The sequence below is a fragment of the Nycticebus coucang genome, chromosome 10 (genome assembly GCF_027406575.1).
Source record: "Nycticebus coucang isolate mNycCou1 chromosome 10, mNycCou1.pri, whole genome shotgun sequence".
NCBI lineage: Eukaryota > Metazoa > Chordata > Mammalia > Primates > Lorisidae > Nycticebus > Nycticebus coucang.
This window is the reverse complement of record NC_069789.1, coordinates 121,083,323-121,107,474: the sequence shown is the minus strand read 5'-3', so window position 1 is coordinate 121,107,474 and position 24,152 is coordinate 121,083,323. Positions and strand designations below refer to the sequence as shown.

At 47.0% G+C, this 24,152-nt stretch overlaps 1 protein-coding gene across 1 annotated transcript; it reads right to left on the bottom strand.

Annotated features, from left to right (window-relative positions):
- Positions 1-719: 719 nt before the first annotated feature.
- On the bottom strand, positions 720-22,800 carry SMG9 (SMG9 nonsense mediated mRNA decay factor). The gene is made up of 14 exons (XM_053606258.1): positions 22,358-22,800; positions 18,967-19,122; positions 16,382-16,456; positions 16,026-16,290; positions 15,830-15,927; positions 13,014-13,126; positions 12,336-12,447; positions 7,783-7,878; positions 7,271-7,356; positions 4,029-4,135; positions 3,271-3,378; positions 2,972-3,100; positions 2,497-2,641; positions 720-1,218 (listed from the first exon to the last, which is right to left on the bottom strand). Exons 2-14 carry the CDS (start codon positions 19,114-19,116, stop codon positions 1,140-1,142), a joined length of 1,563 nt encoding a protein of 520 aa, XP_053462233.1. The 5' UTR covers positions 19,117-19,122; positions 22,358-22,800; the 3' UTR covers positions 720-1,139.
- Between the last annotated feature and the right edge of the window lie 1,352 nt (positions 22,801-24,152).

Below are 24,152 nucleotides of genomic sequence, written 5' to 3'. Positions count from 1 at the left end.
AGAACCAGCATCGGGTGGGGGGCAGTAGACAGACAAGAGACTCAGTTGCTTGGACAGGAACTGCCTTCCTGAAAGGTGGATTGGCATTATTTGTTGGTAGGGACTAATTTGGGGTGGCAAGGCCAATTTGGAGACATACTTTGAGAAACACTGAACTAAGATAATTTAACTGAGCCAAATGAGGGTTGGTACTTGATCAAACTGTATAGTATATTTAACTGAGGCTACTGTACATTCAGGATTTAAATTAAGGGTAGAAACTCCTGTTTTTAAGCCAAAGTAGATGAGGCTTATAAGGGAAGGAAGCCACCATATCTAACCAACAGTAGGCACTGTCTGTATGAAGATAAGGTATGGTATTTGGACTAAAGGGTAAATATATTTAAGGACAAGTTCTATTCTTTAAACCCAAAGTAGGCATTGTATTTAGGCATTTAACTCAAGGCAGGTAACTGTCTTCAAGTAAGAGCAGAAGACACAAGGGTAGTAACCATATTTAGCTGAACGAACAGTACTTTCTACTCAAAACACACACAGAAGGGAGGACACAGAACAACTCTATGAGCCACAGTGAATGTGTCCCTGAGGAAGTTCATTCACACATTCCAACAGATAGCCAAGGGATAATGCACCCCCAATGGCCTGATCTCAGATTTGCCCTGCTCCCTAGGACAGCACACTAAGCAGAGGAGAATAAGAGAACATGAGAACACGTTTGTATGACCATGTTTATTTGAATCACCAGATCTGCTCCAATAAAGAGCTCTCCAGACTCTGCCTCACCTTATAGGGAAGTGCTTAGAGTCAGGGAAGAGGGAACTGTTTCTCCTATCCCTGAAGGTCGTGATGGGTTTTGGGATTCCTGGTGACCATTCAGACTCCTCCCACTGCCTGTCCCTATGTGGGACTTTGGATGGACTGCCCTGCCTCAGGTTGGGGGTGGGATCTCTTAAAGTCACCCCCCAGTTGAGAGTGAGGACCTAGCCCTGGACACCTCATGTCTTGGAAGCTGGGGTCATGATCCCTCATCCATCAGGCCTACTGCCACTCTCCACCCCACTGCGGGGAGGACATGTGTGCTCCCTCGCCGTCCACTGGAGACTCAGGAGGTTCTCTGCATGACATTCCTCCCTTCAGCCTCAGGCCAGCAGGCGGCTGTACTCAGCCAGGGCAGAGGATTTTTTTACCCCATCCCAGATCCGGGCAGCATAGTGGAACCTGTGAGAGGAGGTCAGCAGTCAGGGTTGCCCTGGTGGGGCTTCATTCTGCCTAGCACCAGCCCTGGAACAGGTGGGAAAACCAAGAACTCATGTATATGACCAGAACTGTGACTCTGAGCCTCTTGGCGCCAGTGTCCCTGACTGGGATTCAGGGAAGTTGCTACCATTAACGGGAGGTAGCCCTGTTTCTCTTAGCTAACCCAGGTTAAGTGAAGCTGAAGATGCCATTCAGACTTGAAGTCTTAGTGCAACCTTTAAGTCTGAATTCCACACATCCACTCAGTGCTGGCCTTTGTGGGTAAGGGTTCTATCTCCACCTCCCTCTACAGCAGCAGTTCTCAAACTATGGGTCATGACCCCTTTTTAACAATGAAAATACGTTACAGCATTAGGAAGGTTGAGAACCATTGCTCTACAATCTTGTGACAATGGAAAACATCTAACAGCAGCTGCACAACCTTCTACTGCCCAAATTCTTCCCCTCCCCAGTGGGCCCTGGTTTAGACCAATGGCAGGAATATTGCTGGGACTGAATACCAGTTCTGTCTCACCTCTGCCCTGAGTGGCTTCCTGCTGCTGTGTTTGCATCCCTGACTCCTTTTAGCCAGAGCCCACTGTAAGCTAGAGAGTGTGCACCAAGCCAAGCTCTGTTTTGAATTTGTTTCTTTTTGAAATAAGATGAGGCAGAGCTGGACCCATCTTATTGGTGGGTAGTGTCCAGAAATGAGGTCTGGACACAGAAGTCATGCAGGGGCTGAGGAGGTTGTGCAAGGCCCTGTGTGAGCAGGGAAAGAAAGCCAGAAGGCCGAGGAGGAAAATGAAGGAGAGCAACGATACTATGCTACCCAGTGGGCTCCTAATGGCTTTCTGGTTCTTGTCTCCTGTAAGGCTATGCTTTTTGCGACCAAGTCCTTGGAATAAATCTTCAAGCTTAACTGGGCTCACTAGTCTTACAGTAACTAAATGGCACCTAACCACAGAGATGTGACCTTACTATGTGACACTTTTCCCTGAGCCTAAATTTCCCCACCAGTAAAATATGTGCCAAGACCTATATCCCACTAATCAGGAGGATTCAAAGTCCCCTGAAACTAGCCATGTTGCTTAGCATGGCAAGGTACTTGCAAGATAGTAGCAATCATTACTATTCTAGAAAAAGGAACCTAAGGCCCAGAGTAGAGGTGCTCAAGGAGGATCACACAGATCTCTGAGCCATGGTGTGGCTGGGTGGGGGAGGGTGGACCTTAGATTGACCCCTTCTGCAAGGAGTTCTTACCAGTTCTTCTCAGTGAGAATTGTGTGTGACAGCTGCGGTCGGGCCATGGACATCACTTGACTCCGGAGCTTGCTCACCAGGGACTGGAAACTGGGGTGGCCACGATACCCAGGCAGCAGGGAGAAAAGCGGGCTGGAACCAGGTCCTGGAAAGTCGAGGCAGGGAGGTTAAGGGGAACAGGTTACCAGAAGATCATCTCCCTCCCACTTAAAAGCAACCTGTGTTTCAAGGAGCACCTCACTCAGCCCTGGCCCAGTTTTTCCTATACTTTCATGATTCTGAAACATCCTCCTAAGAAACGGTCTGAGCACCTTGAGGACAGGTCAAGACTTTTCCTTTAGACTAGGTGGGTTCCACATCACTTTCAAACCAAGGCAGCCACGACACCTCACAGACCAGCATGACCTGTGTCTTTCTCTGACTAGGCCAACACCTGCCTCCCCATGAACCAGCTTCCTATGTGACATCATTATACCTGCTCTTGGTGGGTTTTCACTCTCTGCTTCACTGTCCATGAAGGGCACTAGGAACAAGTTGACCTCAGAGTCCAGGAAGTCAGGCGGGAGCCCCGGGAAGATATTGCACTGTAACATGGACAAAGTACCTGGGGGACAAAATGCTTTAGTTTGTAGGTACTATACTGAAGGACTGAGGGGGTGGAGGTAGTTGATAATCAAGGCAGGGTCAGGAGATCAGTCTGGGGTCTTTGCCATGGGATTGGATCAGGAGACAGGAGGCTGTTAGCTAGCTTAGGGGGTGGTCCAGGAGCCTCACCCTTGTAACGCAAATGGGAGTGGGCCATGAGCTGGTCAATCATCAGGTGCATCTGCCGCAGCTTCCGAGGACAGAAGTCCTCTCGGCGAGCTTTGTTCTGTAGGAAGACTGAGGGTGGGAGAAGGGCCCTATGAGACAGACAGCACTCAGCCTCATGGACTCCCCTTTCTCACCCTGAAGATCTGTCCTTGCCCTTGAGTTCAGATCACTGTGTAAGTATTTATATAACTTCACTTTAGCAACAGGTTTTGCGTAGGGCAATGCAAGGGACCCAAGGGTGAGTTGGATTTGATTTCTGCACTCCAGGAACCCCCATCTGATGTGAGGGTTCATAAATGAACTAGAAAATTGCAGAAGAGAAGTAGAGCGCAGAAAGGACACAGCAGGCAAAAGGATGGCATGTGCAAAGGCTGGAGGAGAGAGAACCAGTGGAAGGAGCCACTCGATTAACCCAACACTCATTTCCTGCTGGGAGATGTCAAGGACCCACAAACAGCCAAACTGAGGCCTGTCCCATTCAATCACAGGGTCAGACCCAGACTCAGAACTGTGCCCTCAGTGGCCAGGGTTGGACTGAGGCAGTCGAAACCTGGGAGGAAGTAACAGCTAATCCTTTTTGATTTCTCTCCTTACAAGTCTCAAAAAATGCTCCTCCCAGATTCCCCACTTCTCCCTTTCTCTCTCCACTTCTGACAGTGCTTCCAGCTTTCATCCTCTCGCTCTTCCTCCTGCCTACCCCACCAGCCCGCAAGCCTCACCCAGGTGGGGGTAGTACTCGGTGCCTTCATCAGAGCCTGATGAGCTGCTGGACTCGTGGCTGGGGGACGGGGTGGAGGGCTTCACCATCTCTGCTGTCTGGAGGAACCTTGGGGTTTAGGGTGAGAGGCTGTGGCTTTGGCATTTGTACCTCACATCCCACAGCCTGAGATTCTGATGAAAGCTACAGCCATGCTCAGAAAATGCCACATATACACGTTTCTCACGCAATTTGAGAGAATTCAATCCTCTCAGATGCCAATCCATGGACTTATGTCAACAGTACGAATATTTTGTTTATCCTCTTAAAAAAAAGACTTTAGAGTTTTAGATACACAGCAAAAATGAGCAGAAAGCACAGTTTGCAAACATCTCTTGCCCCCATCACCACCTGCACAGCTTCCCCTGCTATTAACATCCCCCATGTGACACTTTTTTTTTTCTGCTTGTTTTGGAGTCTTACTTTGTTGCCCTCAGTAGAGTACCATGGTGTCATAGCTCAGAGCAACCTCGAACTCTTGGGCTCAAGCGATTCTCTTGCCTCAGCCTCCCAAGGGTCTGGGATTACAGGTGCCTGCCACAACGCCAGGCTATTTTTTTTTTTTGTGATTTTTTTTGGCCGGGGCTGGGTCTGAACCCGCCACCTCCGGCATATGGGACCGGCACCCTACTCCTTGAGCCACAGGTGCCACCCGCCAGGCTATTTTTTTAGATAGGTTTCACTCTGCTCAGGCTGGTCTTGAACTCCTGAGCTCATGCAATCCACCTGCCTTAGCAGCCTCTCAGAGTGCTTGGATTACAGGCATAAGCCACTGCACCTGGCCTCCTGAGTGACATTTACCACTGATTACCTACAGTGGCACATCATTATTACCCAAAGTCTTTAGTTTATGTCAGAGCTCACTCAGTGTTGTACATTCTATGGGTTTGGACAAATGTATGACGTGTACCCACCATACCAGCACAATACACGCTGCTGTAATGGGGGGTACATGTCATACATTTCACTGCCCTGAAATTCTTCTGTGCTCTGCCTACTCATCCCTTCCTGCCTCTAATCCTTGGCAACACCTGATGTTTTTACTGTTGCCAAAATTCTTTTCCAGAATATTGTATAGTTGAAATCATATAGTAGCCTTTTCAGATTAGCTTTTTGCACTTAATAGTATGTATTTACTGTTCCTCTGTGTCCCTTCATGGCTGGATAGCTCATTTCCTTCTTGCACTGAGTAATGTTCCATTGTCTTGATGCACCAGGTTTTTTATTCATTCAGCTTACTGAAAAACATCTTGGTTCTTTCCAAGTTTTGGTAATTACAAATAAAGGTGCTAGCAAGGCAGCACCTGTGGCTCAAAGGAGTAGGAGTAGGGCTCATATACCAGAGGTGGGGGTTCAAACCCAGCCCTGGCCAAAAACTGCAAAAAAAAAAAAAAAAAAAGCAAGAATTTGGCTCGGTGCCTGCGACTCAGGCGGCTAAGGCACCAGCCACACACACCTGAGCTGGCGGGTTCGAATCCAGCCCAGGCCCGCCAAACAACAATGACGGCTGCAACCAAAAATAGCCAGGTGTTGTGGCAGGCGCCTGTAGTCCCAGCTACTTGGGAGGCTGAGGCAAGAGAATCACTTGAGCCCAGGAGTTGGAGGTTGCTGTGAGCTGTGATGCTACCGCACTCTACCCAGGGTGACAGCTTGAGGCTCTGTCTCAAAACCAAAACACACACACACACACACAAACAAAGGTGCTATCAACATCTGTGTGGAGGTTTTTGTGTGAATATAAGCTTTTAATTTATGCTATTTTAAAATAATCTAAGGCAAGGATAATGGAGTCTAGTAAAATAGGGGGACATTTTCCTCACACAAAACACACTGTCCACAATTACAAGGGGCTAGCTCACCTACACTGAGAGGCTCACCTGTAGATAATGACTTAAAAACAAGGCTCTGCCCCGTGCCAGCTCCTGAGTAATGCTTCTACCAGAACCTAAACATCACAAGGGCAATCCATCTGCTTTGTTCACATCTGTATCCCTAGTAGCAGAACAGGGCTGGCAAACGTAAATGTAAATGAATCCCAACCGACAGTGGTAGGAGGAGAAGGGCTGCTTCAGAATTAGGTCACTTAGATCTGGTCAGAACCACCAGCTCCCTACCAATCTTTTTTGTTGTTGGCCAGACCCACAGCTCACTCCCCACCCTAGGGTTACTAATACAAACAGTAAGCTCTCATTTATCAACTGCTTACTGTGTACCAGGTACTATGCTGAATGCTTTAAATTCTTTAACTCATTTAATCTGCATAAAATCATTCTGCTGATGAGGAACTGGGGAGAGAAAAACACATGCCCAATAAAAACTGGACTTCAAATGTAGGGCTGCCTGACTCTGGACATATCTGCTTCCTAAACCAAATTCTCCCCTCCCTGTGAGCGCCGGTCCCTTCCTTCTGCCTGGGCCCTCTGCCAGTTTTGTCTGGAGGCATTTCTGGAACCTGCAGCTGCTTCAGGCAGGACTCTGGCCAAGTCCTCTTTCCCTCTCTTGTCCTGCCTGCCAGGGTGCTGACAGTATGGCACACTTACCTGGAGGAGAATCAACAGAACTCCAAGGACCCGATAAGCCAGCTCCTCACACTATTTATTCAACAAATTTGCATTGAATAAATTTGTACTGTGTGAGGCACTAGGGACCTTGCTCTCCTGGGGCTTACATTCTAATGAGGGAGAGAGATCGTAAGGAGAGCTACGATGTCCTCACAGGGAGAGGTAAGTACAATGAAGGATAACAGGGAGGAAGAGGGAGGAGTAACAGGGATGCGGTCAGGGAGTCAAGAGAAAACCTGAGGTTGACCTTCTGAATGCTATGAGGGAGGAAGTCTGAGAAGACCTACAGGAAGAGTGTTTCTAGCTGAGGGACGAGAAGCAGAGAGGTCCTGAGTGTAGGAGGAACAGCCGGGAGGCAACTATGTCTTTAATGAAGGGAGTGAGGCAAAGCAGTGGGAACCAGAGGGTGCAGGGCCTTACAAGCCATGTAGGGAACAACTCTGGATCTTATTCCGGTATATATGCAAAGCCAGTGGAGAGCCATGTGTTTGTGCTTTGAAGGGGTTTAGGTAGGGCTGACTTGCTCCAACTTACATTTTAAAAGAGTTCTGGCTGCTGTGTAAAACCTATGAAAACTTGGGCCAATGGCTCTTTCCTTGTGGCTGTCTCCTACCTCATCCCTCCCCTTCCCCCAACTCCTCACCTATACAGACTCAAGTCTGTGAACCAGTCCTGGACGACGATCACCACATGGCAGACAGTGAAGAGGAAGGCAGCGATCTGGAGAGACTGAGAGTGGGTAGGAAGGAACAACAGAGTTGAGGGTCCCTTTTGTCCAGACTGGGCCCCCTGATCCTAGGACTCAGCTCTGGGGGTAGCAGGGCAAGGGACTTAGAGCTTATAAGCACAACTGTGTGCCCATCACTGTGCTGGCACTTTCCTTACAAGGCATCTCTAAATCAAGAAAGGTAGGAATTATCATCCCCATTTTACAAAGGCAGAAGCTGAGGCTTAAAAGGGGAGTGGGCAGGAAATGCCTGCGGGCCAGAGCCAGGAGTTGAGCTAGTTCTGACTCTCAGTGCCCTTTTCCCACAGGCCTCAGAAGACCTGGTACTTTTACAAAGCAGAAACCCGTAGCCAGTTCTCCATCACAAATCTTGGGAGGTTGGGTGTGGGGACATAAAACCTAAACCCCAGGCTTGGTTTGGCTCTCACCTGCATCTCAACATAAGTATGTGGAAGGTTGTACTCGGGAGGCAGTTTGCGGTCATTGTTGATGAGATGGTCCAAGATGGAGGGGCTCAGGATGGGCTGAAGCAAGGAAGAAAAGAGAGTGACAGGGAAGAGGCTGGTCACAGCTACCCAAGTTCCATATGCTGAAGGCAAATATGTTGCCTACCTCAGCACAAAACAGGTCAGAAACACAAGCAGGCAATTTCTAATCAGTAGAGTTAGCCGACAAGAGGAAGTTAAAAAAAGAAATTTCAAAGTAGATACAATTTCTCAGCTCCTTTACAATTCATTGCTGCTTGCAAGTGCCTCACGTCCAAAGAAAAGAAATGCTCTAGTGCTAATAAATTTAATATTCACTCAAATGAGTTATGTCTCGTAAGGAATCTTTTTGTTGTTGCTTCACATGCTTTCAAAACTTTGCTAAAATAATTACATAGGTTAAAAAATAAAAATGATGGCCAGGCACAGTGGCTAACACCTATAATCCTAGCACTCTGGGAGTCTGAGGCAGGAGGATTGCTTGAGCTCGTAAGTTTAAACCAGCCTGAGCAAGAGTGAGACCCTGTCTCAACTAAAAATAGAATAACTAGCTGGACCTGGTAGTGCATGCCTATAGTCCCAGCTACTTGGAAGGCTGAAGCAAGAGGACCACTCAAGCTCAAGAGGTTGAGGTTGATTGAGCTATGATGACGCCCTGGCACTCTACCCCGGGCGACAGAGACACCGTGTCAAAAACACAATACACCAACAACAAAAACAATGAGTGATTAGTGTAAAAATTGGTGAGGATTTAAAAACTGCCATCAGTACATGTAAACTAATCAGTGCGAAGCTCACCAAACAACTGATCCTCCAGCCTTGGCCTCCTGAGTAGCTAGGACTACAAGTGCCCACCACAACACCATGCTAGTTTTTCTATTTTTCTTTTAGAGACAGAGCTTTACTTTGTCACCCTTGGTAGAGTGCAATGGCATCACAGATCACAGCAACCTCAAACTTTGGGCTCAAGCAATTCTCTTGCCTCAGCCTTCTGAGTAGCTGAGACTACAGGGGCCCACTACGATGCCCAGCTATTTTTAGAGACGAGATCTCGCTCTGGCTCAGGCTGGTCTCGAACCTGTAAACTCAGGCAATCCACCAGTCTTGGCCTCCTAAGTGCTGGGATTTTAGTTGTGAGCCACTACGCCTGGCCGTAATGCCACTTTTGTTTTAGTTATTGCTGAATAACGAATCAGCTTGAGACACAGTGGCTTCACCAGTCACTAAAAGACAAATACTGTATGATTTCACTGATGCAAGTTATCTAAAGTAGTCAAAATCATGGAAACATCCAGCCTGAGCAAAAGCCAAAACCCCGCCTCTACTAAAAAAAAAATAGAAAAACTGAGGCAAAAAGATCGCTTCAGCCCAAGAGTGGAGGTTGCTGTGAGCTATGACTCCACAGCACTCTACCCAGGACAACAGCTTGAGACTGTCTCCAAACAAACAAACAAACAAAAACCATGGAAACAGAAAGTAGAATAGTGGTTGCTAGGGGCTTGGTGAGGGAGAAATGAGGGAATTGTTTGATGGATATAGAGTTCAGTTTTGCAAAAGGAAAACATTTCTAGAGATTTGTTAAGAATAATGTGAATACAGTTAACACTACTGAACTGTACACTTAAAAATGGTTGAAAGGATAAATTTTATACTTTTTTACTATAATTAAAAGAAAAAAAAATCATGATTTAAAATAACGATTAGTGGCTTGGCGCCTGTGGCTCAAGCAGCTAAGGCGCCAGCCACATACACCTGAGCTGGCGGATTCGAATCCAGCCTGGGCCCACAAACAACAACGACGGCTGCAACCAAAAAATAGCCGGACATTGTGGCGGGCGCCTGTAGTCCCAGCTACTTGGGAGGCGGAGACAGGAGACTCGCTTGAGCCCAGGAGTTTGACGTTGCTGTGAGCTATGATGCTACGGCACTCTACCCAGGGCAACAGCTTGAGACTCTGTCTCAAAAAAAAAAAAAAATATATATATATATACACAATATATAAATATAAATATGTAATTTATATATAAATATATAAATTAAAAAATATATAAATATAAAATTTATATATATAAAATAACGATTTGTTATTTCTCATAATTTTGTGGTTTGCTGTGCTCAGCTGGGCAGTTCTTCTGCTCCAGGTGTTGAATACTGAGGTTAGTTATGTGGCTGCATTCATCTGGGAGCTTGACTAGGGCTCCTATACTCTGGGGGTTGGGGGGGGTTCTCTTTTACTGGAATCTCACCAGACAGCAGCCTAGTTGGAGCTTTCCTTCTGGCTTCTGAAAAGGAAGAAGTATAAAGCAACCAACAAAATCTAGCTATTTTTAGAGACAGAGTCTAGCTCTTGCTCAGGCTGGTCTCAAACCCGTGAGCTCAGGCAATCCACCCACCTCACCCTTCCAGAGTGTTAGGATTACAGGTGTGAGCCACTACGCCTGGCCTAGTTTTTCTATTTTTAGTAGAGACACGAAGTCTCACTCTTGTTCCAGCTGGTCTCCAGCTCCTGAGCTCAAGCAATTCAACTGCCTCAGCCTCCTGGAGTGCTAGAATTATAGGCACGAGCCACTGTGCCCAGGCTCTCACCAAACTCTTTTGAAGAAACATTCAACTGAAAACTATAAGAACCAAATTATCTTGATATTCTACTAACTTTTTACTGCAGTGAGTGAAATTCTTTCAAAAAGAGAATTTCGCAACTGCTCACTTTCTAAAGTCCCAACACTGAGCAGTGCTCTGTCTTGTTTTGTTAACGTCTGTCCTTTCCTCATGGGTCTCCAACCCAGCCCACAGTTGGTTTGATTTGTCTCTAGGTCATGGTGGTCCCTGCAAAGGGCCTGCCACACAAGTCTCATGTCAGAGTTGTAGATTTTCCACTCTGTGTCATCAATGCCCACAGGGAGAACTCTGTTCCACAACTATGAGTGCCAACTATGGGCCAGGCCCTGTGCCTTAGTTCCAACCTACAGAGCCAAAACTTTACCCTGAATAGTTCCAACCAGGTGGGAAGCAGGAGCACACATTGTGGCCAGCCGACCGTGGCAAATCACGTGCTATGCTTGGACGGTGGAAGACTACTCAGTGGAGTCTTCAGGAATTAAGAGGCATTAGCTAGGCAAAAAATGCAAGGGAGAGACTAAGGTACTGATAACAATATGAATAGCTAAGCGCATTTAGCACCTAATTTGTGTTGGGTGCTGTCATTAGGACTTTACTCATATTAATTCATTAAAACCTCACAAAAAGGGGCGGCGCCTGTAGCTCAGAGGAGTAGGGCCCCAGCCCCATTTGCCGGAAGTGGTGGGTGCAAAAAAAAACCTCACTAAAACCTTATGAGGCAGGCAACATGATTTTCTCCACTTAAAATACTGAAGAATGAAAATGTTAAGTAACTTGACCAAGGTTACATAGTCTGTTGGTATTTTCAGGTGAAGAAAACAGGATGTGGGAAGTGCAGAGGTGATAGACCACAGTGAAGATCTGTGGTGGGTGGGTGTGTGTGGTGGTGGGGATGGGGGCTGCTGCAGAGGGTGAGGCAGTCTAAAGGAGTCAGGCTGCACAATTTCAAATACCAGGCTGAGGAATTTGGACTTAGCCTGGGAGTAAGAAAGAAGTTGAGGAAAACTGCCAGGCAAACATGACAGGTCAGTTTCTTTTTTCTTTTGAAGACAGTCTCACTTTGTCAGCCTTGGTAGAGTAGAATGGCGTCACAGCTCACAGCAACCTTAAACTCTTTTTTTTTTTTTTTAAACACAAGAGATAAAATCTCCAGCTTTTTATTTATTTATTTTTGGCTGGGGCTGGGTTTGAACCCGCCACCTCTGGCATATGGGACCGGCGCCCTACTCCTTGAGCCACAGGCACCGCCTGCAACCTTAAACTCTTGGACTCAAGAGTTACTCTTGCCTCAGGGTCCTGAGTACCTGAACTACGGATGCCTGCCACAACACATGGCTGATTTTTTTTTTTATGCTCAGGCTGGTCTTGAACTCCTGAGCTTAGGCAATCCACATGCCTCATCTTCCCAGAGTGCTAGGATTACAGGCATGAGCTGGACAGGTCAGTTTGAATGACAGTGATAAGCCTGAGCAATAACCTTGTGCCAAGTCTTAGCCAAGCACTTTCTCTGAATCATTCTACTGAATCCTTGAAACTCCCAGGAGCTGAGTACAATTATCATCTCTACTTACAGACAAAGAACTGAAGTTTAAGGAGGATAACATTTAAAGTTACTCAGCTGGTATGAATTAAATGGCAGGAGCTCAAGCTGACCATGTCAAGCACTATACTAGAAGGCTGTTGTGCAGAAGGTGAATAGGATGGGGGAAAAATGTGACACAAGAATAAAAGCCAAGAAAAGATGCAATTTGCTTAAGAGCACCCATGACTTCATTACTGGAAGCACACAGAATTCAAGCAGAGTTCTGACTTAAAAATATTCCAGGATGTGGCTGAATGCAGCATGTGGCAGGATGGGACAAGTTGGGGGCTGGCACCTGTGTGTCCAGGAAAACAATCCGCTCTTGAGTAATAAAAAAGTCAATGCCACTGGTCTGGTTGCCCCCTCGTTCCTTCATTTCAGCACTCTGTGCCCGGAAAACATACGCCCTGTGGAGAAGAGCATATGGGAGTACATAGTTGTCTAGTTTTTGACCTTTGACATCTCCAAAGACAGACCCTAAACTGAGCACCTGAGACATGTTTCCTTGCCTGCTCACTAAGCCTTCCATTTGTGGTCCATGTCTGGGGCAGAGGCAGATTTTTCTATCAGATGACTTTATTCCTACCCATAAATAGATAACTTAGTTCAATTAATGAAGCCAAAAGACTAAGGAGTTTAAGAGCAGAGACTCTGATAAGCAGCAGGGCTGAGCCTGAGGTGGGCCTAAATTTAAAGCCTTAATGACTATATCATTCCACTTCCTGGCTGGGGCGAGGAAGAAGGGAGAGCGGAGAGAAGGAATAGGATTGGTTGCCTTGGAGCTACATGGATTTTTGTCTAGCCCATAATCATCCTCATCTTATGAAGACACTGAGACGTATAGAAGAAAAACAGTTTCCCAAAGTTTTTTGGCAACACCATTTGTAATACTCAGGTTCACTCTGCCCCTGCCCCAGGTGAGTTTCCACCTCCCTCTTGGCTTCCTACAACCCCTACATGATACCCCTCTCACCTCTGGTCCTCCTCTGGAGTATTGGCTGACAGCAGTGACATGACCATAGACTTGCCTGTCCCCTGGAGGCCCAAGACACCAACCACCAACACATCAGTCTGATCCAACAGGTACTGTGGGAAGATACAGAGCCATGATCCCCACAGATCTGTCAGTTGCTGAGGCTGCACACGGGGGATGTGCCCAGAGATGTTTGTGGCTCACCCACCTGCCTAATCAGATATGAAGAAAAACTTCTAAGATAGTAATAAGGCCTCTGTTCTCTATCATGGTAAGGTTATATGGAATATTTTGGGCATGAAAAATTGTAAGAACTCTGAAGTAGAAAAAAGCCTGGCATAGTCAAGAAGCTAAAATGAGTTCAGTGTGGACGGAACACAGTGGAAAAAAGGAAAATTTGGTTGTGAGGAAGAGAAGTTAAGAGGCACAGAACAGAAGGACAGGTAAGAGAGGACAGCACCTGGTAAGAGATGGCTACTATAGTAGATTCTTAGGAGGCTTTCTACTTAAGTCTGGTTGGGAAAACATGGGGAAAGAGGGAGCACAAGAAAAGGAGTGGTTTATAGAAAGGGGCAATCAGCCTACCAGGTTATCTTGCCTGTGTTTTATTTTGTTTTTAACATTAGTATAATGTTTGAAATTTCTGAGACTTTTTCATCTTTGGGTTACCAGCCCTACCGACTTTCACCACCAGGGGGTGTAAGAGACTCTTCTCAGGGAAAACAGCTATATCCAGAACAACAGCTGCTGCTCCTTAGAACTGCTTGGAAAGTTTATTAAAACAAAGAAAGAGGGCTGGGTACAGTGGCTCACAATGGTAATCCTAGCACTCTGGGAGGCTGAAGCGGGTGGATAGCCTGAGCTCAGGAGTTCGGCACCAGGCTGAGTAAGAGTGAGACCCCATCTCTATTACAAACAGAAAAACGAGTTGAGTGGGGTGGCAGGTGCCTGTAGTCCCGGCTACTCCAGAGGCTGAGGCAAAGGGATTGCCTGAGCCCTAGAATTTGAGGTTGCCATGGCACTACCCAGGGCAACAGAGATTGTCTCAAAAAAAATAAATAAATAAATAAAAATACTTTTTTTTGAAAAAGAGAGAATCCTAGGCCCAACCAGGACTTAAATGTGCTTTAACTCATTAAATTACACTATCTACAGGCTGGGAGCAATGGCTCATGCCTGTAATTCTAGCACTCTGGGAGGCTGAGGCAGGTGGACTGCTTGAGCTCAGTGGATTGCATGAGATCAGCCTGAGCAAGAGCAACACCTCATCTCTAAAAATAGCCGGATGTTATGGTGGGCGCCTCTAGTCCCAGCTACTCAGAAGGCTGAGGCAAGAGAATGACTTGAGCCCATGAGTTTGAGGTTGCTGTGAGCTTTGATGCCATAGCACTCTACCAAGGGTGACAAAGTGAAACTCTGCCTCCCAAAAAACAAATAAATAAATACTATCTAGAGCTCTCATAATATGTGGCTATTTAATTAATTTAATTAATTAAAATTAAACAATATTATAACTTGTTTTCTTCAACCACAATGAACTGGCCACATTTCAAGAGCTCAAAAGTCACATATGGAGATAGTGGCTACAATTTAGACAGCGAAAATATAGAACTTTTTCTTTTCCTTTTTTCTTTTTTGAAACAAGTCTCACTCTGTGGTCCTGGGCAGAGTGCTGTGGCACTGTAGCTCACAGCAATCTCAACTTTTTTCTTTTTTGAAAACAGTCTCATTTTGTTGCTCTCAGTAAAGTGCCACGGAGTCACAGCTCACAGTTCATAGCCACCTCAGCCTCAAACCTCCAACTCTTGGGCTTAGGCGATCCTCTTACCTCAGCCTCCCAAGTAGCTAGAACTACAGGCATCTGTCACAATGCCCAGTTAGTTTTTTTATTTTTAGTAGAGTTGGGGTCTCGTTCTTGTTCAGGCTGACCACCTTGCCTTCCAGAGTGCTAAGATTATAGGTGTGAGCCACGCACCTGGCCAAAAAAATTTTTTTTTTTAGAGACAGTCTCATTTTATCGCCCTGGGTAGAGTGCCGTAGCGTCACAGCTCACAGCAACCTCCAACTCCTGGGCTTAGGTGATTCTCCTGCCTCAGCCTTCTGAGTAGCTGGGACTACAGGTGCCCGCCACAATGCCTGGCAATTTTTTTGTTGCAGTTTGGCCGGGTCTGGCTTTGAACCCACCACCCTTGGTATATGGGGCCCTACCCACTGAGCCACAGGTGCTGCCCACACCTGGCCAAATTTAGAACATTTCCATCACTACAGAAAGTTCTTGATAGTGCTAAAAGGTAGGGTCTGGACACTGGCTTTTTTTAAAACTCCCTAGTTGATGTCCATAGACATAACTAGGTAATAAATGGGCCTGAGACTGTCCTAATAAGGCTGCTGAGGAAGGATAAGAGACACCCCTAGAATGTAAGCAGGTGTGCGATGTGGTTAAGTATGAAGGAAAAAAAGCAGCAAAAGAGGAGATCCAAGGACTAAGAGACTGGAGATAGCAATGATGTAGGAGTGAGGTACGAAGCAGAGCAGGGGCTGCTAGGATAGAGGGAGAGGTGGATTATCTGGGGAGTGACATTCAGCATGGTTAACACTGGGACAGCATAGGCTTCAATCAAATAGGAAGGGTACTGCAGCAAGGTCCAGGACACAGCTAGTAGAAATTCTCCTCTGGTTAGGTGAGAACTTTCTGCTTCTGAACTTACTTGAAAACTATCAACTCTGGTCATGGCTACCAAAAGCTGGAGGTAGGAGTGAAGGGGCAGAGGGTGTGGGACCTGGAAAAGCTCAGACAGGGAGGGACCCCTTAGTACCTCAATGGCACTGTCACACCAATTCATCTGGTCATCCACCAATTTGATGCTGTGCTTCATGCGCTCTGGGGGCAGCAGTTTGGCTTGGCCCACAACAGCTAAAGATAGGGGGAAGCAGAAAACAGAGGATGTAGTAAGGGTCTCTGTGTGAGAGAGATGCTAGTTCCCAACCTGATCCTGCCCAGCCCCAACTCACGATCCATGGCTGCTGGTGCGGCAGTGCCCATGCCCCGATTCTGGATCTGGTAAACAGGCTGTGTAGGTCTCTGCCCCTCTTTCTCCCCTTTGGGTGGTGCAGGGGCTGCAGGAGGTGGTGGGGCAGTGCCTTCAGGGGTAGAGGCACCTGTCCCAGCCACAGGCCCCTTCCCCTCCTCCCGTGGCTTCATGAGGACGATGGGCTTCTCCAAAGGAGCTGGAGCAGGTGGGGCAGCAGGGGCTGTTGTAGGTGGTGGCTGCTTTGACTATGGGGGTAAGAAGATTTCAGTCAATGGGGGCGATCACTTCCGTAATTGCTCCCCTCCTCCCTCCTTCTGTAGGTTTTTCCCTGCTCACCCGCTCTGCTGGAGGTTTTGAGAGGATGATGGGGGTTTTCTGCATGACGGATGCGCTTGTCTCTTCGCTGCCATCCTGTGGTAAGGGAGGGCAGTTACTCAGGAATGGCTCCCTGGCTCTCCTGGACATTCTAGATAGCCTTTATCAGTCACCTACCATTCTAAATGCTTCCATATATTAACTCCCCTGATCCTACTAACAACTCTGTGAAATAGGAACTATTATTACGCCCACTTTACAAATGAAGAAACTGAGACCCAGAGAGGTTAAGCAGGTAGCCCAAAGTCACAAAGCCAATAAGCAATGGAGCCAGGACTTGAACCCAGGCAGCATGGCTCCAGAAGCACATCCTCAGCCATATGTTTAGTTGCTTCTGCTAGACAACAAGTCCAGGTGGAAAGGAGCTTGGACTCTGGAGCTAAAAGATCTGGGTTCAAACCTGGTACTGTCTCTTGTTGGCTTTGTGAATGCAAATAAGGAACCACTTTCACTTATGCCTCAGTTTTCTCACTTGGCAAGCAAGGACAGGAATTCCTTCCTCAAATGATTATTATAAAGATCAAAGGAGAGAGAACTCATAAACTGTCTAGCATGGCACCTGACCCAGGGCAGGTGCTCATTATCTGACAGCTGCTGACAGCACTTGCTTTCCTGATCACCTCTCCCCTTCAGCCCTGCTCCTGCTCCAGCCGAGCTGATAGACTGATTCCCATACCTTGCCCTCTTCATGCCTTGCCTGACAGCTTAAACGTGAGGAGGAACCTGAGGTTGAGTCCTGTTCCTTCTCTGGTTCCTTGAGCAACCTTAGAGTCTTGGCCCCTCACTGGGTCTGTTTCTTCACCAATATATTGAGGACACTTAAGTAAACCCTGATTACTTCACTAGCTAATACAAAAGTGCTTTGAAAAGATGAAAAGTTTCTTCAAGGAGGTGTAAGTTAACAGTAAGCTAGGCAGGAGTAGCTCATGCAGGCTGAGTATTCCCTGTTTGAGATACTGTGGACCAGAAATATACTGGATTTTTGATGTTTTCAGATTTTGCAATACTTGCATTACACCTACCACTTGAGCACCCTAAATTCAAAAATCTGAATGCTCCAATATACATTTTCTTAGAGCATCAGTTTTAGATTTCACAATCCATTCAGATTTTAGATTTGAAATCCTCAATTTATACCTGGGATGATGCTGCAAAGGTAGAGAGGAGATGAGAACAGACATATTCAGGAGACGGAAGGTATAGCACTGGTGCCTATACATTCTGCCTAACTAGTACAGAAGGAGAGGAGGGATGAGGGAGGTGGACAGGATGAGACCTAATGGGCTATCACTGATATGGGAGGAGAAATAGTGAGATGATGCTGAGGTCAGCAGGGAACATGAAAGACCTGAGGAGCCCACCTGTGAGTCAGGAGGCTACCAGGGCTCAGGAGTAAAGTCAAAGACAAAGATGAAATTTGAAAGCTGCTTGTTCAGGGATTGAGTTTGAAGGTGTAGAAAGCTGGTAACAATGCCCAGAAAGATGTTATGTGGAAGGAAGAGAGACTACATGTTTTCATTTATGCTGTAACTCAAAAGAAGGAACAAGCAAAAGCCCAGCTCACTGTGAATAGATTATTCTTTGTGCTTGCAGAGTTTTATAGCTCAGAACCTGGTCCCAATTGTTACCTACTTTCACCCTACTAAAATTCTCTGAGGTGAAGAAACCAGGGGGCAGGTTCTGGCAGTACATCACTTAAGCACAGGAGCAGAGCAGTGAGGCAAGGCCAGAGGCTTCCTGAATCCCAGACAAAGGCATTCTCTATGGCAGATAAAATGATGCTTTGCTTAAGACTAAGCTGGACCTGGATCTGGGTTCTGGCTCCAAAGCTGCTTGATTCTTTGACTTTGGGCAAGTTCACCTCTGAGGCTCAGTTTCCTCATTAGTGAAAATCAGATCTACTGCAGTTTCTACTTCATAAGGTAGCTATAAAGGTTCAGGAACACACTGCATGCTACTCAGTAAATAAAAAGTTACTGTTATTACTTAACATGAGTTCATGGCACCTCTCAGTTCAAACCCTGCAATGCCAATTTCACTCAGAGTAAAGTCCAAAACTCCAAGGACTACACTAGGTCTTATATGATCTGGCCCCAGTTGCCTGCCTCTCTGACCTTATCTCCTACCACTCTCCCTCCTTCCTCATCCACTGCAGCCATACTGCCCTCCTGGCTATTACTCCTTGAACACTGCAGATACAGGCCATCTCAGGGCTTTTGTATTTGCTGTTCTGTACAGAATGCTCTTCAACTCAGAATTTGGCATGGCTTGTTCCCTTATCTCCTTTAGATCTCTGCTAAAAAGTCACCTCTTCAGAGCAATCTTCTTTGACCATGCTATCTAAAACTATCCCCTTTATCATTATCCACCCCTTCTAACTTTGTGAGGGCAGTTTTATATATAGATACATCCCCAGCATCTGGATTAGTGCCTGGTGCATGGCAGATGCTTAATAAACATTTGTGTAATGGTGCATGGCAGGTGCTCAATAAACATTTGTGTAACAGATAGATATGTGAATGCTGCTCTTGGGTCCAGATACTCACCCGTCTCTCTCTTTCCCATGGTGCAATATAGTCCCTCTCCCGACCACCAGGCCCAGAGAGATTCTGGGGGCCACCAGGACCAGGCTCCTTCCACCGACGCCGACGCTCTATCCCATAGAGTCCAGGCTGACTGTGCCCAGATTCAGACATGGTTGCCTATGGAGGGAATGTGGGAATTTCAGGATGAAGAGTCTCTTCCCACTCTATCTGGCTTACCCTTGATTAGATTGGCCTTTCCTTTCAAAAGAGAGCTTTGGAGCAACAACTGCCAGCTGGTTCTCAATATCCATTCTTGACCTCTTCCAAAGAAGTAAAATCCTGAGTTCTGAGCTAGGTACCTGACTATCCAAAACATACTTCTCAGCCTTGTTTGCAGTGAGGTGTAGTCACATTACTGTACTTTCTACCCCAACAGTATGACACCACAAGTGTGGTTTGGCACTTTCAGAAACTTCCCTTCATAGATGCTGGCAGATGCCTTTTGCCCCTTCCTCCTCCTAGCTGGAAGGAATGTGGGTGTGGAAGGTGGAGCTCAGGCAGTCATCTTGGGCTATAAGGCAACTTAATGGAAGGCATAGCAAAACAAGACACAAGGTTGGGGAGGGGGGTGTCCCACATTAACCTTGAATGCCTATCTCTGGAGGCAGTGAGGAAGGAACAAAGGTACTTCTACTTCTTACTTGTAGCCAAAACTATTCCCAACTATTGAAAGGCTCCAACACAAATACAACCCAAAGGTGCAGGTTAACATAAAAAGGGGATAATCTCCTTCCCAAAATGCAGCAAGACCATTTCCTTACAAATAAGTAACATGATTCTCATCCAACTACTCTTCTGATTACCAGTTACTGCGTGTGTGTGTGTGTGCGCGTTCCAGCATTAAGAGCCTACTTTCACCTGCCATCTTACCCTTCATTGTCTGTCTGTCTGTCATTCCCGAGATCTGCCATTCTTCACACTCTGAATTTCACTTCAAGGTCTCACTAGTGTTTAATCTATTTGAGATGTTTGAATATAATGTATGGCCACCTAAGCAACTCACTCTGCACTAGTTTTTGAGGGAGTGTCCCCTGGTGTTCACACATCATTCTAGGGTGGTCTTTGAGTACTTAACTGTCTGCAGAACTCTGGAGGGCCATCTGCTCTAGCTCAGAGGTCAGGTTCACAAACTGGTCTGCAGTCTGCTTTTGTAAACACAAAGTTTTATTGGAACACAGCCACACTTATCAACTTACAAACTGTCTATGGCAGTGATTTTCTTTTTCTTTTTTTTTTTTTTTTTGTTGAGACAGGGTCCCACCCTATGCCCCTGAGCAGAGTGCAGTGGGCATGGTAGCTCACCACAACCTCAGACTCGAGCTGCAGGCACCCCGCTGCCTCAGCCTCCGGAAGCCACTGGAATTACAGGCGCTCGCGGCGCCCAGCTGGGTTTTTCCATTTTTTTCACGAGTTGGGGTCTCACTGTCGCTCAGGCGAGTCTCAAACTCCTGAGCTCAAGCGATTCTCCCTCCTCAGCCTCCCACAGTGCTGGGATTACAGGCGTGAGCCACCGTGCCCGGCTATGGCAGTGATTTTCAACTGGTGTGCAATTAGTATCTCAGGTGTGCTGTGAAAATTTTTCAAGATTAAATATTTTTGAAGAAGTTGAAAGCACAGCAAGTATATTCTTTTTTTTACATTTTTTTTTTTGATCAACATAATTAAAGTGTGCTGTGGAAGTTTAACTATAGGTTCAAGTGTGTCACGAAATAAAAAAGGTTGAAAAACACTGGTCTAGCCAGGCACTGTGGCTCATGCCTGTAATCCAGCATTCTGGACAGTGGAGTAAGTGGATCACCTGAGCTCAGGAGTTCAAGACCAGCCTGCACCAAGAGTGAGATACCCCCTCCCCACTCTGCATCTCTACTAAACATAGAAAAACTAGCCAGGTGTTGTGGCAGGCACCTATAGTCCTATCTACACAGGAAGCTGAGGGAGGAGGATTGCTTGAGCCCAGTACTTCGAGGTTGCCATGAGCTATGATGGCACCACGGCACTCTCTACCCAGGGCGAAAGAGTAAGACTCTGTCTCAGAAAAAAAACAAAGAAAGAAAATCACTGGTCTATGGCAATGGCAGACCTGAGTAGTTGAGTCAGACAGAACAGTCTGCAGAGCCTAAAATAACTACTCTTTGACCCTTTAAAGAAAGTTTGCTGACCCTCACTTAGCTCTCTAAGTGCCTGTATAGCAGCCTATGAGTCCTGCCCACCCCCACCTAAGTACATAATAACATCAACATGTGCCTGTGAGACTCTCCAGAACTGAAATATCTGTTTACAGGATGCAGGAGCAGCTCTGCTTTCCAGGCAGAAGCCTGCCTAGGTCCTCTCACTGCTCTACAGGACCTATCCCTCAGCCACAAATGATGGAGATTCTCCCAGAACTTGGGCTGCCTGCCTCCCTTGCAATTAAGTGTAGTCTGATAACACATATTCTGAAATCCCCCAGTGGTTAAGTGTCTGTTGTCATGCCTCAGTAGGGATTCTGTTTACACACCTATGAGGATCCCCATCTAGTGCAAAAAAAATGTCACTTGGATCCCCTTCTCAAGTAAACAAATGTCCACTTGCACCTTGTTCTGAAAACTTCCACAGTGAGTCTACTTAGCAGCTTATAGGGAGCTCCCCAGAACTTAAGATCTCACTCATGTGCAATTTGGGGACCTGCAGTGCTATTTCCAGGCTCCTTTGGGGATTCCTCAATACTACTGAAGTGTCACTTTACAAGAAGGGTGACCTCCCAGTATTAAGAACCTAATTTACGTATTCTTGGAGGGGCTTCCTCAGTAGGAAGTATCTCTTCACACTTCCTTTGGGGATCGCCCAGAGCCTGTTTGTAAATTTTGGGGGGGAGACTCTCCCGATGCCCTTGAATTTACGTCCCCCTTCATGAGGTACCCCTACCCCAAAACTTAGTAGTCAATTCCCTCATTTTCCCGTGACTCCTCTGTGGGACCTCTCTCCCTAATTAGGCATTTGGTTACTAGGCCTCCCACGGGGAACCCCACAAGTCAAGCTTCTATTTACACACTGGGGGGCCACCCTAATACTTAAGGAATCTGTTTGCGGGCCCTCTATGAAGGTATTCCCAGAGATTAAGTTTCTCTTCACACGATATTACAGGGACCTCCTCAGCACTTTACTGACAGTTGACGAGCTCTCTTCCAGAACCGAGGTTTCTATTTACACATTACTTGTGCCCCCCTTCCCAACTCCCGCCAACCCGGTATTCAACGAGCAGTCAGCGACTCCCAACTCAGTTCCGCACACCCGCGGGACTTCAGAGCTGCAGTTTAACAGTCGGGGGCGGGGTTGCCAACGCGCCCCGCCCCCCAGCTCGCTGATCCCTTACCTAAGACGGCTGCTGATTGGCTCCTGGGGCGCAGCGCGCGCTCTCCCGCGACAGGAGTAGGGTGGGGGCGAGGAGGTTCTACCATAAGCTACCCGCCTGTAAATGGCGCCTAAGGGCCAAAAGCGTGGGAGAGAGAAAGCGGACACCCGCCACTCCGGAACGAGGCTCGGCGTCCTGAATGCGGCCCCTAAGGAAGTCCGGCCCGAAGGAGGAAGAAGGGAGGAGGTATCGCAGGTCCAACGCGGAGAGCGGACCCCACTATCTGCTGGTCCTGCGCATGCGCTACACGCTAGAAGCGCGAGAACAGAGAGTAACCGCTCGACTGAGCCTGCGTTGATGGAGTGGTGACGTCAGTACGCATGCGGATTACGGAGCGGAGGTGGCAGGGCGCCAAGACTCTGACTTACTATGTGCGCGCTTGTTTAGGGTTCGTGGCAGTGGGGTGGTTCTTAGCGGGAAGAGGCGGGAGGGAGGGAGAGAAGGTAGGACGGCGGGTGGCTCCGGGAAATTTGGATTCGAGTTCTGTTATTTCATTGATGTTGGCGGGATACCGTAGCGTAGAGTAGTAGGGAAGAATTTCTCTGTCCTGGACTGAGTGAGTGCCGAGAACATATGAATGAATCAGACCTGGCATGTGCCCTGGAAGAAATCCCGCTCTGTAGAGGGAGACTGCTAGATCACTTAGGAGAGGACGCAGGACCGGTTGGACCTTGAGGGCCATGGCACTCCATGGATAGAGGACAGTTTAAGCAGAGGCGGCGATGACCCCGGGAGAAAGGTCCAGACTCGCTTGGATTCTAGGTCTGCCCGGGAGATGAGGCAGCATAGTGGTGCAGGGATCACAGCGAAACCTGCCCTTTTCCCTTGATTGGTTAGCTGAAAGATCAGCTCACAATTACAGTAGATTTTTTTTTTTTTTTTTTTTTTTGCTTTTTTGGCCAGGGCTGGGTTTGAACCGGCCACCTGTGGTATATGGGACTGGCGCCCTACTCCTTGAGCCACAGACGCCGCCCGCAATTACAAGAGATTAATGAAAGATTTCTTTCCAAATACCATGCGCATGGGGGGAACCACGAGAATGACTACCCAAAGTCTCCGTGGCGGTCAGAGATCTTTATAGATGACTTTTGGAAGGGAGTGGGAAGAATGTGGAAAGAATGGGTGCAGCAAGTGGTTGCTAGGTGGGTAGATTCTTAGAGACAGATTGATTTGTAGATTAACCTGAGAGATAGGTATTGTGCTTCAAACGTCCCTGGGGCCAGGTCTGTTAGCATGTAATAAGGAAGTCAGCAGCCCCTTTTGATTCTCAAGTTACTCAGATTTTATGTAGATAGAGGAACATTCTCTTTCAAGGCTTACTTATCATGAATGGCCTTTGATTCAAAATATTCTTTAGGATATTCTTTATTCTTTAGGATAAAAGGAGTCATATTTTGGAGCAAAAATTCCTTAGCTACTCAGTGGGCCAGGTCAGACCTTGAAGCACTTCTAATGTCTTCAGGGGAGACACGGACTAGTCTGGATCTAAATTTAGTCAGAACTAAATTTCAAAACTCTTAACGCCCACAGGGGCAGCCCTGCGCCAGAGAGGATACTGGTCGGAGGGGGAGGCCTACAAGAGTGCATGCGCAGTTGGAAAGGGTGGGCACCTTAGTGATGGTGGTTAGCAAGTGGGAGGATAGGTACAACGTAAAATAAGTCTCCACCTCTGGTATCCATTTTCCATTCCTAAAGCGGGGCTACTGTTACAGCAGAGCATTGGTGTTAAGAGCATGTGTTGGGTTCACTGTCAGTA

What these genes read in the sequence shown, in the direction of transcription:
- SMG9 (XM_053606258.1), bottom strand. Translation starts at nt 19,116, where the DNA reads ATGTCTGAATCTGGGCACAGTCAGCCTGGACTCTATGGGATAGAGCGT. An exon ending in GGTGTGACAGTGCCATTGAG is followed by an intron (nt 13,127 to 15,829) that starts GTACTAAGGGGT and finishes ATCTTCCCACAG; the next exon opens with TACCTGTTGGATCAGACTGA. An exon ending in ATTCTCACTGAGAAGAACTG is followed by an intron (nt 1,219 to 2,496) that starts GTAAGAACTCCT and finishes CTCCTCTCACAG; the next exon opens with GTTCCACTATGCTGCCCGGA.